The sequence below is a fragment of the Phaseolus vulgaris genome, chromosome 7, assembly GCF_051622355.1.
Source record: "Phaseolus vulgaris cultivar YP4 chromosome 7, ASM5162235v1, whole genome shotgun sequence".
NCBI lineage: Eukaryota > Viridiplantae > Streptophyta > Magnoliopsida > Fabales > Fabaceae > Phaseolus > Phaseolus vulgaris.
This window is the reverse complement of record NC_143504.1, coordinates 56,394,842-56,409,139: the sequence shown is the minus strand read 5'-3', so window position 1 is coordinate 56,409,139 and position 14,298 is coordinate 56,394,842. Positions and strand designations below refer to the sequence as shown.

Below are 14,298 nucleotides of genomic sequence, written 5' to 3'. Positions count from 1 at the left end.
GAATCATATATACTAATATTTCATTCTAATTGGTGTTTCAATTGAGTATGTTGAGAATCATATATACTAATATTTCATTCTAATTGGTGTTTCAATTGAGTATGTTGAGAATCATATATACTAATATTTCATTCTAATTGGTGTTTCAATTGAGTATGTTGAGAATCATATATACTAATATTTCATTCTAATTGGTGTTTCAATTGAGTATGATGAGAATCATATATACTAATATTTCATTCTAATTGGTGTTTCAATTGAGTAGGTTGAGATTACATCGCTCAAGTCAATAATCGTATCTAAGATATTGTCCGCTTTACAACTTGATCTCTGTCATGATTTCATTTTTAAAAAATGTGCAAGAGAATTAAAGGGGGTGATATATACAAATTGCCTTAGGAATGACAACAATGTGAGACTATATCAAATATATCAGAACAAACCTTTCAATCAAGGCTAAAAGAATAAGTTTCCGATGACCACAAATTCATCGAGAGATAACACCGTTATAATCAATTACTATATCCAAGATATACATATCAAATCGTACAATTGAATATGTTATTAAAAAATGAATACCAGATTCTACAATTCGTTATGTATTACTAGGTCCGGGCTATTCGAGATTGTACACTTTATAATGATTATGAGTTGAAGAATGGTTTTGAAGTGAGAGGTTATGATTTAGGGATCCATGGATCCGTCCACAATTATTGTATATGATTCAATTAAACTCACTACTGTGTCGTGTTTCTTCAAAAGGAATTAGATGAATAGGATGACAGACAGAGAAAGAAAGAAATAATAGGTTAGTTTACCTGGATGTCCCAAGAATAAGGCTCATAATTTCTTCCGTGGTTTCAGCTGACAAAGCATAAGTGATGCAACTTAAATAGGCAAAATAAATGCACAATAGATCAATTTTAGGATGCATGAAGCAAAGGCCAGATAATATTATACATAGAACTTCTCCAACAAATTAATAACATCAATTATATATTCATTACTCATTAATTGATGTAATTTGCTAATAATAATAATAATAATGACAAAACCCGCCTTGCACAATAACTGGCTATTAACCAAGATTTATAATTGAAATATTTTTAGGAATAAAAAATAAAAAGATTAGACAAACTACCCATAAACAGAGAAAACGTACTGATAAGCCCCTTATCACAATAGATACAATAAAAAAGAAGTTGGGAGTGGCCGGGGTACCATTGTAATTTCCTCAGTCCTGTTTGTTTGAACCATAGAATAATGAATTTTATTTCCAAATCTTTACAGATTTGTCATGACTGGCAGAAGCAACCATCCCTGTTACGGGTGATTGTGCTAATGCAGATATCACACACTCATGAGCTGAAATTGTCATACATCTATTCTCAACCATGTTCCATAGCTCCAATGACTGCAAAGTATAAATAAAAACTATAAAAAATCATGTTCATAACATAAACAATTCAAAAAATAATTAAGAAATATTATTTATTGTTTTTAATTATTAAAATATTAGCTTATTTTGTTTTTAATATATTTAAATGTTTCTATATCCTCATAAAATGATGTTATAGAGACTGTCTTAACGATGTTGCAGGTCGGAAGTGTGATTCTCACCATTCTCCCCAACTACCTCAGGGATCCCACTATCTCTCAAAGGTTAAAGGTCCAAATCCAGACAACTGGACCAAATCAGGTAGCTGAAGCCTTCTCTGCTACACTTCATCAATCATCTACATACCAACTAGCAATGATGGGGCTTTATATGTTCCATTACAAACAATCTCTTCCTCCATTAGAACCATACACTTTCATATCTTCCTTTCTTCCTATCTCTCAACCTCCTTTCCAAAACCACCTTCTCAGTTGATCCCATCACCTTAAACCTCGTCCCGGAGCCTCTACTTGTCAAACCAAGACAAAACCTAAGTCTAGTTCAAGACCTTCCTCATAAAGACCAAAACTAACGATATCTCCCTACGAATCTCTGATATCCTCTCCTAGAAATCAACCATTCTCTAATAAGAATGTTCTTCAAGATTCCCAGGAACATATTCCAAATTTTCCTTAAAACGTTATCCTAATACTGATAAAGATTTGCAAGATGATAACTCTTCCTACAGTGGAACCACACAAAAAGACTCATCATTTGAAAACTCAGAAGGAGACCCTGGTTATGCTGATTTAACTAATATCTTGATGGCCACCACAACAGTATTACAGACCAAAACTAAGGCAATATATGACTCTCCTGATAATGAAGTTATTTCCTCTCCAGAGTGGAACCAAATCTGGATGATATATCTCTTAGCAAGTACAGAAGAAGACTTTGAGTTTGAGACCTGGTTAAACACCAGATTGATGAAACACTCAAATTCACACAAAGTGATTGAAGAATTTCGTTGTCGAATGACTGACTGAAAGAATGGTATCATGATTTAGGTGCTATCCAACATATTATTGGTGGGTGGCGTGGTTCAATCTCTATCACATATTCCTTTTTTTCACGAACTTTAATTTAATTTCCACATCTTGATAACCAAAAACAAAAACAAACATAAACTCATCGAAGATTGAAGAAGCACCCAAATTTTATCGTAAACAAAACCAAGAAGTCCATACATATATACGTGTGTATATATTGAATACTAAGTTTTTTCCTTAATTATTGAATAAGAAGGATTCTATCATTAAATATTTTTATATAATTATTTAATATATTTCTATTATTCTGTGGAAATTTAAGTAAAATTATTAAATTATATAAATCACACTTAATATTTAATAAAAAAATTGTAAAAACAAAAACAACTGTAAAATTAATTTATATGCAGTACAAATCACTGTGACATAAGAAAAATATCACATAAACACATACACAATGGCAAAAAAGTATAACTAATGGTGAAGGATGAAAAACATATGGGCAACAACTCAGCTGCCAACAATGCAAATAATGTGAATATTTTTCTACTTGAAAGTGTTTAAATAAAAATAATGGAGTCTATATTAAACTAAAATTCAAAAAATCAGCCCAATTAAATGGATTTAAAGGGGTTGGGACTGATGTTCTTATGGACCGGTATAAGATAATTGACTTTTTTTTATCAGCCTTAGAATAGTTTAGCCGATATTTCTTTTATCTCTAACAATTTTTTTCTGTGGTGGGATGGTATAGTCTCTATCACATATTCCTCATTTCTCACAAAATTATCAAAGTTATAACCCAGAAATTAAACTTATACTCATAGCGCACAAAGTATGTTATGAACAAAACCAAGAAATGCACACCCAAACATAAGGAAGGATTACTCTAAGAGTAACCATAAGAGTTACTTTTTTATCTTCAACTTCTATTTTTTTTTTCTTAATCTGACAGTTTTAATAAGTAATCACTTTTTCAAATATATAAAACAAATAAACAATAAAAGTGAAAATAGCAAACAACAAAGCTTCATACACACATACATACCTGGTATCCTCCAATAACCAACAGAGTTGAGTAGCTTGGGTGAAAAACACAAGAATGATACATGTTTCCACTGGAATTAAGTTCATGAATGCACTCCCCAGATGCAAGTGACCACACTTTGACAGATTCTTGACTAACAGATGCCAAGTAATCTCCATTTGTATCCCAACAGACGCAATGTACCTCTGCAGAGTGTCCCTAGAAATGCATTAAATTATAATTGTTAAAATATATTATCACAAGAAAATAGGGCAGAATAATTTTATTATTTTCTTAGATTTCTGAAGTTTTGCGTCCGTGTTAACACCTGAAATGTGTGCATCTGCCTATCAGTCTCAACATCAAAGAGAGACACAACACTACCACTTGCTGCAGCCAGAAATTGACCAACCCTTGGCTGAAACCTCACCTGGGTAGATCCTCCCTGCTTGATTAATTTAATATCGTTTAGAATTGAGAAAAGGCCTAATTCATAATATTTTGATAATAACTAAAAGTAAATTTTGTAGGTGACCTTAAAAAGTCGGGTGCAAGAATATTGGCTAATATTCCAGAAACGAATCTCGTTGTTATCATCACAGGAACAGAAAAGATCATTTTTTTTTGGGTGAAAATCAAGGGACACCACATGCGAAGTATGACCACTATATGCCTGTAAACAAAAGGTTGGCTGCAAAAGTAATAGTCAATGGTAAGTCCAGTAGCAACTAAACCAATACTTAAAAAAGATACTGATGTTTCGGTGCAAGGGCTATATAAGATTTAGCACCCAATTTTCATGTTTGGGTTAAAATCACCAAAGATAAAACTTAAAAAATAGAAACAACATATTTCATATAGAGCAACACATCTTCAAAACAAGTTTTATCCACAGGGTAAAAAATAAAACTTCTAAAGAAGGACACTAAACATACAACAATAACAATAATTAAACTAGATTCTACACAATGGTTAACTCTTTTTTTTTTTAACTAGGAGTTCAAACTACAATCTTTTGAAAAGCCAGCAGCCATATGAACAAACCATCAATCTAATTGCCAAAGAAGAGTTCTAATTTCCAAAATATAACTTTCAAAAATACCAGGGGTTCTTGATTATATCACATTTCTAAAGTTCAGAAATCATTGGTCAAGAAAGAGAGGTTTTACTGAAAGCTGCACATCTTGACTTGCACACATGTATGTCTTAGTTATTTATAGTACAATTAGAATAAGTCAATGACCTAATTAGTAACCAATTTTAGTGGTCACCACCATACTTACAATCAACTACCTATTTATAAATGTACAAAATATGCTAATATTTTAACTACTGATATATAGGATCAGGGTCCATAATATTGGAGACAAGAACGTTTGCGTGAATCTGTTGTTGGCTTGGAGCCATGCCAACATAGACATATAATTAAAACCAAGGCTTTCATACAATCTCTTTTAGTTTGTTAGAACAGGTCATCTTAAATAAGAGACTTTACTGAAAAGCTGTTATGTGCTTTGTGCTGTACCTAGTTTCTAGGTGTGACCTTTCTTCTTTTTTCTTTCCTCTCATTCCTTGTATCTGAACTTCCAATATCATTATAAATAAGAGAACCCAAGAGAGGGAATCAAGCTCTCTAATTCATTTTCTATTCTTTTGTACTCATCTCAAGTTAGTTGTTGATTCTGAAACCTGAAGATAAACAACCCTTTCCAAGACAAAAAATGATATAAGGTGTCTGTGACTATTGAGTGAGGAAGAGATTTAAGAACATAGGTTAAAAATATAAAGTACACCATAGACTCAACCAACAAAATTACACAGTGAATAGAATATAAATCTATAATTATCACAAGGGAAGGAATCTACTTACTCCAAGAGTACTATTAAACACTACTGAAGAACATTTTCCGTAAATTGAATCTGATAAACTCAGTTGTTAGTGTTAGATTAAGAGTTTTAAGTAGATCAAGTGTACAAAACTTCAAAAAATGTAAAAACTTGTTGACATTTTATCAATTAACTTCATTTTAATGTATACTTTACGTTTTAAAGTATATAAGCAAATGTCAGTTTCAAGGTTAAATGCCTATGAATGTTTAATTGATCTAAAATTTGGTACATGTGATCATGAAGATATAATCAAAAGATACACATTCGAAAAAAAAATTATTAAGGTAAACATTCATGACTTACACTTATTCACGGAGTAAATGAATTCAATTACTATATTTTTATGTACGTAGACATAATATGTTTTCTGACAATAACCAAACTACAGTCTAGTCTCCATTGACAGGGATTTATATTTAACAGAAAGCAAATCTTATTTTCATACCAAGGAAAGAAAAGCAAAGGTCTGCATTCTAAAGAGAATAACAAGAAAGAAGGAATTTACATCTGCAGCATCCCACAACCGAACAGTTGTATCAAATGAAGATGTTGCCAGCTGAGTTGAATTTGGTCTGAAGCGAACATCAGTAATAATAAGATTGTGTTCCTCCGGAGTACTCTCCGTTTGCAGTGTCTCCATGTTCCACAGAACAACCTAATAACAAGAAACAGGATGAGCATCTATATCTTTAGCACAATAAGCGTCATTCTACTATGGTGGTAAAAATGAGAGTGAAAAAGTAATGGATTTGTTACTTAAATAATAAAAGAGTATTAAAAACTGACACACGAACTTTTCCCGCCCATTTTTATTTTATACCATCTTCAAATAAACAAACAAAAGGATGGCAACACAGGAAAACCAAACAGAGAGAACAAAAACATGATTTCCGTGCAATTAAATTATGAAAAAATGCAACACTTATTTGCTCCCTTCAATATAGTCAGTCACCTTTGGAGTAACCTTTTCCAGATTTTTAAGAGTACTAGGTGTTTTCCCCTCTATTTTTAGGAGTTCCTACAGATTCATTTTAAAAGTTTTGGCAACACTAGGAAGGCCAAAATATCTTGATTCATTGAACCTTTGCTATAATATAGTGCATTCGGTGGGAGCTCAATACATCCTGAGACTACCTTTTTCTTCATCTTGAGGATATATCCTTGGTCCAGGTCTCTTTCCTTAGCAATACATTTTGTTAAATAAAAGTTACCGTATCTAACATTACACAAGTCAGCTTTATATTTTGTTCAATCATAATAGTATCTATCAATTTGTATCATGCCAACCTAACCTGGCAGCATAAGTATTTTTTGTTGTTGTAAATCAATTGTATCTATTTTAACAAGCATGGAATTCTTAACGAATAAAATAGATTAAACAAATATTAATAGTTCTTAACTATTTTCACAAAAATTTAACTTATGTTCTTCCATTCACTGCAGAGACATTTGCATGTTTTGAAAACAGATGGGGTGCAAGAGTTAGAAGGGAAGGTCGTGTAATTTATTTGTTTTGTATTATTACATTTTGTAAGAAAAAATCACTTTCAGTATATTATTTTGTCTTATAAAGGAGCAAGAACAGTCTATAATAAAACAGTAGCAAAGTTATAGAACCACAACAGATAAATTGATTGGTGTATTTTATTGTTACATAACCATCTATGTTTAGAAAATATAATACAAGACTTTGTAACCGATAAAATTATTAGTCTATTAAATTGTTAGAATTATATGTTTGTGTTCATTTCAAATATGTTGCGTGAAATCAAGAAGTAATATGGTCAAATGGATTCTCCTTCTTTGCCATTGATAAGCACATAAGCCTTTGGGGAACCCACCAAGCTAGATATTAGGGGGAAGAACCAAAACACTTAAATACTCACCAAACATCTTATCCTACTTGATGCCGGAGTTGAGCACCCCATAATACCCAAATTCCTTTTAGTCACAAAAATTGGATGTTGGTGAATAACAACTTTTGCATTGGATTGAGTCATGGGTTAGAGATGGAAGACTCCATTCAACCCATGGTTAATATGTTTTTGTTACCGGGGGGATTTGAACCCACAACCTATCCTTCCCTCCCTTTGACCTTTACCACCAAACCAACCGTATATCTCCATTAAACAAACAAAGAAGCATTGTATGAAGGCAAAACCTGAAGTTGAAAAATAATAAAATTGAAATGTATGAATGCCTAATAGGTGCAGGCAGTTATCACGTCAATACGGACAGTTGATTCAAGAATATTGAAATGCATCAAATAATTTAAAATAGGTAATTAATCTTGTTAAGTTTTAAACAGAAAAAAAAAATTACATTTCACAAGCCGAAATATAATTGATTATGCCAGTGTCTTGTAAGTATTTTGAAGCTCTGCTATTTCTTTAAACCTGTTAAGTTAAAGAATGAAATATGGTCTACCTTTTTGTCATGGCCAGCACTAGCCAATAATTTCCCATCTGAAGAGAAATGACAGCAAACAACTTTGCTGTTGCTTTTGCGTATAGAACTAACTTCACTGAAGGAAAAGCCTGAAATGGGAAGCAATATAGCCAGCAACCTGGTCAACGTGAATGGTAAAAATTTATAGATTCATAAGGACATGAGATTACCTTTTGAAGCATCTGTAGCATGCTCCGAAGGGTTCCGTTTCAACGTCCCAAACAAGTCCCTTCCATCACCATCATCCTGTGAGAGAAATGATTCCACATTATCCTCTAAGGAGCCAACATCTCCAAAATGTTCCATGTCATCCTGCAACTAGAAGAATATAAATTATTAAGATTCAAGAACAATCATCTGTAACTTAAAAGATTCAGCAGATGATTTACGTTAGTTAAACAAAATATCGTAGTGATGCTGTTAGGAAACAACATTATATTCAGAAAAGAACAATGAAAAGAAAATCAAAACTTCCTTATTTCAGCAATTGTACAAAATGGTTACAAAGGAGCACTCTCCATTATCAATTTGATTTACCAGTTGATTTGTGGAAGATGCAAGACCACCCGCTCCATCAGTACCATACATCATCAATCCTTTGGATACACCTGCAACATTTTGCAAGCTACCTGCCATTGCAACTCCGTCACCAGGTGTATGAGTCGATGGAGTTGATGGCTGAGAATTAGAAGGGCCAAGTGTATTTCCTGTTCCAGTACTGTTTGCAGGTCCTGAAGATGTAGGCCCCTTCCTTTTCCGGTTATTCTAAAAAATGGTTGGCAAATGATTATCGCATGCAAGAGAAAAGCATTTAAATAGAAACTGCTAGCTTATATTAACAAAGTAAAAGTATTTAATATTGATGTCATCTTAAGCATAGAAATAAAACCTGCATCAATTGTTGTGGATGCAAAGGATCCTGTTGTTGCTGGGAGGTGGATTGTTGGATCTGTGGCATGTTGATCTGCATAAAAAGGACAAAATAATCATATTAACAAAGAGAATAAATGAAATGTATGTTATCAAGTGAAAATGGATTCTTCTATGAACAAAATTTTCTATTAAGGAAGGGTAACAAGCTAAAATATTTATAACATTTCTCATGGCTAGAGTATATTAAGAAGACAAAAACTATGACTTATTCTACAATTTGTCACTCTAGTAGAGTAAGTGCAACTAATTGTTTCAATCAAATATGTGTCATGCTATGACTACTGTTAGAATAAATAGCCTTAAAAAGAATTTGTCGGAAAGCAACTATGTGTTTTGTGTTATACTAGTTCCTAGATATATCTTTTCATATTCTCTTCTCTTTTCTCTCATACATTATATCTAATGTATCCAAAGTTATTATAAATATGAAATCCTAAGAGAGGAAAATTCACTCTGCCAAATTCATTCTCCAACTCTTCTTATTTTTTCTCAAGTTGGTACCAAAGAGTATTTGTTCGGAAAGAAATTGACATTCGATCCGTTTCCACATTCGTCACCGTTCGCCATCGTCTGTCACTGTCCGCCTCCATTCATCGCATTCCACCACCATCTGTCACGACCTTTCGTTGTTTATCGTTGGAGTTTTGCCCATCTATGCTTATGTATGGTGTGCCTCGAAAAGTGCAACCCAACCCCGATGACCGTGCACCAAATTCTGGCCGATATGTCATCACGCATAGTCATCTTTGCAACTGCCCTAGACATGTGCCTAACTCGTAACCTTCTGATTGTCAAAATTCGTCTGGACTACCCTAGACTCTTTCCCTCTGTATTGATAATGTCCCTTGGTGTCCCTTTAACTTATTATCCATTGTCATTTGACTCCTTTCTCTTGATTGTGTCATTTCATTCACTAAAGACTCTATTTAGTTGATTGACTAGAGTTCAAATTAGATGGTTGCCATCATATAATAGTCCCATGGGCTACATCGCCTTCAAACCCCTGCTTTTACTAGTTTAGCGAACTCCAGTCTTTTTGTTTCATGCTCAATTGGGTCACCTTAGCTTTCGAAACTTATAGCAAATGGTGATGGGTTTTTCCAAATTATCTAGTTTGTCTTGTGAGTCATGTCAATTAGGAAAATATGTTGGTAGATTTTTTTAAAAGTTGTTTTGGTAGTTAAATAGCACCTCCTATAATTTTAGTTCATTATATGATGTTTGGAGCCCAGTTGGTACAATGTCTACCTTTATTAATGACTATTCTTGCACTTGTTTTTTTTAATGAAAAATTATTAAGTTGGGTGTTTTCCATTTTTCTATCCTTTTACCATTAAATAAATTTATTTTTGTTCCCATTTTCCTTTACACAGTTATAACTCTTGTTAATATTTTTCTAACTATTTAAAAAATTTATGGTCTCATATGACATTCTCCACCAAACATGTACTTTAATGTTTGTGCTTTGCTAGGAATCCAAAAATTCAAAAGGAAACAATAATTTTATTAACTAAAATAGGAGATAATCCTGCAAAGGTTTCCCCCTCTTACAACAGGGCCACTGCTTTATCCCCACAAGAATTACTAATCTGAATTCCCCCTTCAGCCCAAGTTTTCTCCTATTTATAAATAGCATGAGCCTGTCTCATAACATCCTCTAGTTAACCTCTTTCCCTAAAGATAAGGAAAGATTATAAAAAAAGATGAATAGACAGAGATAAAAGGATAGCTAACTTTTACTATTTTTCTTGAAAAAGATAAACAAAAAGATAGGTAACTTATTTCTACTTTTTCTAGGATAAATAAAAGGATAATTAACTTATTCCTAATTTCTATGAAGTCTCCTAACATGTTCTGACATCTTATAACATCAAGAATGACAAGTATAATTCTTTAGTAGAAAAGACATTCTCATTAAAAGGTACCATAATCTAATCAATTGCGCAGATAGTTGTAATATGAAGACAACCTAGAGATCATCCATAAATACATAAATGCTCTAGACAACATTACCAAAAAGAAAACTTTGATTGAAATGATGAAATTGTTCTAGGTTTATCACACTCATGAAACATGAGATCATGAATGTAAAAATGTTACCTTTGATGAAGTAGATTGCATTGGAGAGCCTATAGATCCATCATTTGCAATTGATTGACCATCTTTAGGATTCAAACTTCCCCTAGTTAATCCCCTTAATCGTTGTGGATCAATATCTCCATAAACTGGTGAATTGCCAATATTTCCTTGTGCCTGTACCTGAGCAAGGAGCTGTTGTTGCTGTTGAGGTAAAAGCTGAAACTGATTTGCACTCTGAAGGAGAGGCTTCTGAACTGGTGCTCCAAAACCAGGACGAATTTGATCAATGCCCTAGATCATATTACAATTTATTTAAATTGGATCAGAAATGGTGCTAGATATCTAAACAAAAAGTGAATTCAAGGCTCATGGCAGAACTTACAGTTAATGGCCATCCTTTCAATGTGAGACTACCTACTCCAGCATTTAATCCTGGAATGGGAGAAGAAAGAGAACATTGAAACCAAGCAATATGATTAGCCAAAGAAAATGCATAGTAATTATGTGAACCTCTTAAAACATTATATAAGAAAATGATCTTCAAGACCTTTATGAAAAATGAACCATCACAGAAACCCCAAATAGTGAAAACCATTATAAACTTACTAGAGTATCATACAAGGTTCTGAAAAGCATAAAAGTTTGGGTAAGTTTGTAAAGCTTCCATAGACTCGATCACAAACTCACAATATTACAAGTTAACCTCATAAAAAATAATATTAAAAAAATTATTAATAACATATAGGCATAACATAATTTAACATTTAAACTTCCATAGTAGAGCGAAGTAGCAAATCAGAATAATAAGGTGTGATAGTACATTAGTACTAAATAATTCAAACTACAAAATTGACCAACTCATACATAAATTCATAAAAACACAAGTCCCTAAAAAGTGAAAAGATTTTGAAAAAACATGAATTTCTTCAAATCATTTGAGCCTTAGTAAAATGTTACATGAGTACAAAAACCACACATGAGCAAATGTAGGGTCATTTACGGACAAAAAAATGCATTTCATTTGAAACTCGATAACTCCCTTCTTGACCCTAGAGTTTAGGTAATTTTACATGTGTTTAACAAGTTCACCTGAGTTTATACAAACAGAGGTCCACAATGAATTATCTCATTTTCTCTACCTAGACTCAGGAACTTGTAAGAGTCTTCAAGTTAATTAGAGACTTTAGCAATAATGGTGGTAACCAAGTTTTGTTGCCTGTTTTACATTATATAAATGGCGGAAATTAAAATTTGTTTAATTTCGTTCCATCTTTAAATTGATTTTCTCTTATACAGATTTTACACCTGCATTTGCAATGCCAGGCTTTGACTGCATTCCTCCCTGCCCGTAAATTGATGAAGGGTCCATAGGCAAGGATCTCTGCATGGCACCCATGTTGACTTCACCTTTGATATCCTGCTGAGGAAAAAAATGGAAATCAGCATTGTGATCTAAGAAATGAAGGAAAGAAGGAAAAGAATTCAGATGAAGACTGAGCAGTAGAAGCACATACAGGGGTTTGCTGAGTTCGAGCCTGGATTTGCTGCAAAGCTGCAGTCACACTTCCTGAATTTCCTTGAACCATCTGACTGTTAGGTGAAAAGGCACAAAAGATCAGTAAACATGTGCAAGACAATTACCTTTCAAGTTAAATAAAAGTTACCAATAATATTACCCAGGATGATTTGTAGATTTCAAAAGGGCCATTCTAGCATCTAAAAGTGGTTGGGATGTCTCTGTATCCATGGGGTTAGAGTGCTTCATCCGCTCCTCATACATTTTTGCAGCCAAAGCGCTTGCAGTAGATTGCCCAAGCACTCCTTCTGTAGTAATAGTATTTACAGGGCCTCCAAGGGGAGGATGATTAGAATCCCTTCTTTGAAGTTGAGCTTGACGAATTAATTGCAACTGCTGCATTTGCAGTTGCTGTTGTTCTTTCACTTTATTCTGTTGTGCCTGCAAGTCATCAATAAAGGACAGGCAATTACTCTTAACTGTTGTGAATATTATCAATAAACCACCAATTGGGTGAAGCTCATGAATGATTTTATCTTCAAAACTAGAGGAAGAAAAGGAGGTACCTCCAAATATGCTGCGGCGGTCTCTGAATGTTTCTCATTTGTCCGCGCTATAAAAATATCCCAGAAAACAGACCACCACTCAAAAAGAAAACCTCCAGGAGCATCAATTGCTGCAATTGCAAAATGTTAGCTATAATCAATTGCTGTACAACTACCCTAAAAACATCCACCCAGGAGATGTACGCAACTGTAGGAATCAGGGTATCCAAAAACGTCACAAGTAGTGGTCGGGGCAACTAATCATCATATAATAAAAATAACTAAACAAAGAATAAAAGTACTAAAAGAATTAAACTACCACATCAATTAGCTCTTACCAACAGGATCAGGAGAAACCTTCCCTTCTGTCATGAATGCTTTAGCAGTGTTATGCAACTTCTTCTTCACCAAATAATCATAAATATAAACATCAAGCCTAGCAGCATAAACGGAAAGAACCATGATATAAACAGTAAGAACTCAAAGTAAACAACAATAGCCATTAAATGCAATTAGTTACACGGATCAATGAACTCCATTGCCTCTCTCAAACATAAACTACTCTACTCACATCTTATCTGCTTCCCAATTACTCTGTGCCATGATTTCCCGTTCAGAAGCAAAATTAACTGCAAATTCGACAAGATATCAAACAAAACAATTTCAACAAAGTCTCAAAGCACGCAAAAACAAAATTAATAGAATCACAAAAATCTAATAATAACAGAATGCTCGTGAATCGCGAGAAACCGACCTCAAAAAGCAACAAATAGATGGATCAAACTCGTACATTACCAATCCGAGACTGCATGCACCAACGATCACCACCGACGAAAAACTGCGCTCAATTACGGAAAGCGCGAACTGTGAACAGTCGTGACCGATTGAAGGAAACGGAGCGACTCATAGAAATCACGTGAATTCCGCAATTGCTGTCACTGAATCGCGGAGAGAAAGATCGAAAGTGAAGAGAAGAGAAGAGAAAGGGAATTAGGGTTCGTAACGCAGTGACAGTGAGGACTAGTCGAGTTTGAACTATGAACTGGTTTCAACAAGCTTTTCAACTGTGAGTTATGGTGAAAGATGAAAGAGTTTGAATGAACGAGGTTCCGAAGCTGAGGCTCGTTAAAACCGAAGCTGAGGAGAGGTTCGGGCGTAGTAAGCTTCCGTACTGGAGTATTGATTAATATACAGCTTAGAAATTGTAGATCGACAAACTTTTCGATTCTGCATCTCAACCGTTGATAGTCTCGATGGACACGTGTACGGCCAATATTAGAAGGTGTCGGTTCCCATCCAGCATGTATGACGCATGATCCCGTGAGACAGTATGTCTAAGGACTGTTTCTTCCGGCACTTCCATATATTTTTCTTCCATCTCCATAAATTTTCATATTTTCAAAAATATCCTTTTAAAAAATTTTAATTACGTA

General features: G+C 33.8%; 1 protein-coding gene across 12 annotated transcripts; it reads right to left on the bottom strand.

Moving 5' to 3' along the window:
• Window positions 1-921: 921 nt before the first annotated feature.
• LUH (LEUNIG-like protein) lies at window positions 922-14,038 on the bottom strand. Of its 12 annotated transcripts, none has more exons than XM_068637863.1 (18): window positions 13,620-14,038; window positions 13,437-13,494; window positions 13,204-13,301; window positions 12,887-12,996; window positions 12,481-12,761; window positions 12,319-12,394; window positions 12,110-12,224; window positions 11,187-11,236; window positions 10,826-11,095; window positions 8,682-8,756; window positions 8,330-8,557; window positions 7,963-8,110; window positions 7,772-7,881; window positions 5,850-5,999; window positions 3,990-4,145; window positions 3,783-3,899; window positions 3,476-3,673; window positions 922-1,414 (listed from the first exon to the last, which is right to left on the bottom strand). In XM_068637863.1, the coding sequence occupies exons 2-18, from the start codon at window positions 13,466-13,468 to the stop codon at window positions 1,271-1,273; spliced, it is 2,358 nt and encodes a 785-aa protein (XP_068493964.1). In that variant the 5' UTR covers window positions 13,469-13,494; window positions 13,620-14,038; the 3' UTR covers window positions 922-1,270. The 12 variants fall into 12 exon arrangements, with proteins under 12 accessions (XP_068493964.1, XP_068493968.1, XP_068493966.1 ...); XM_068637867.1 differs by having other exon boundaries at window positions 7,963-8,104; XM_068637865.1 differs by having other exon boundaries at window positions 12,110-12,221.
• Window positions 14,039-14,298: the final 260 nt, after the last annotated feature.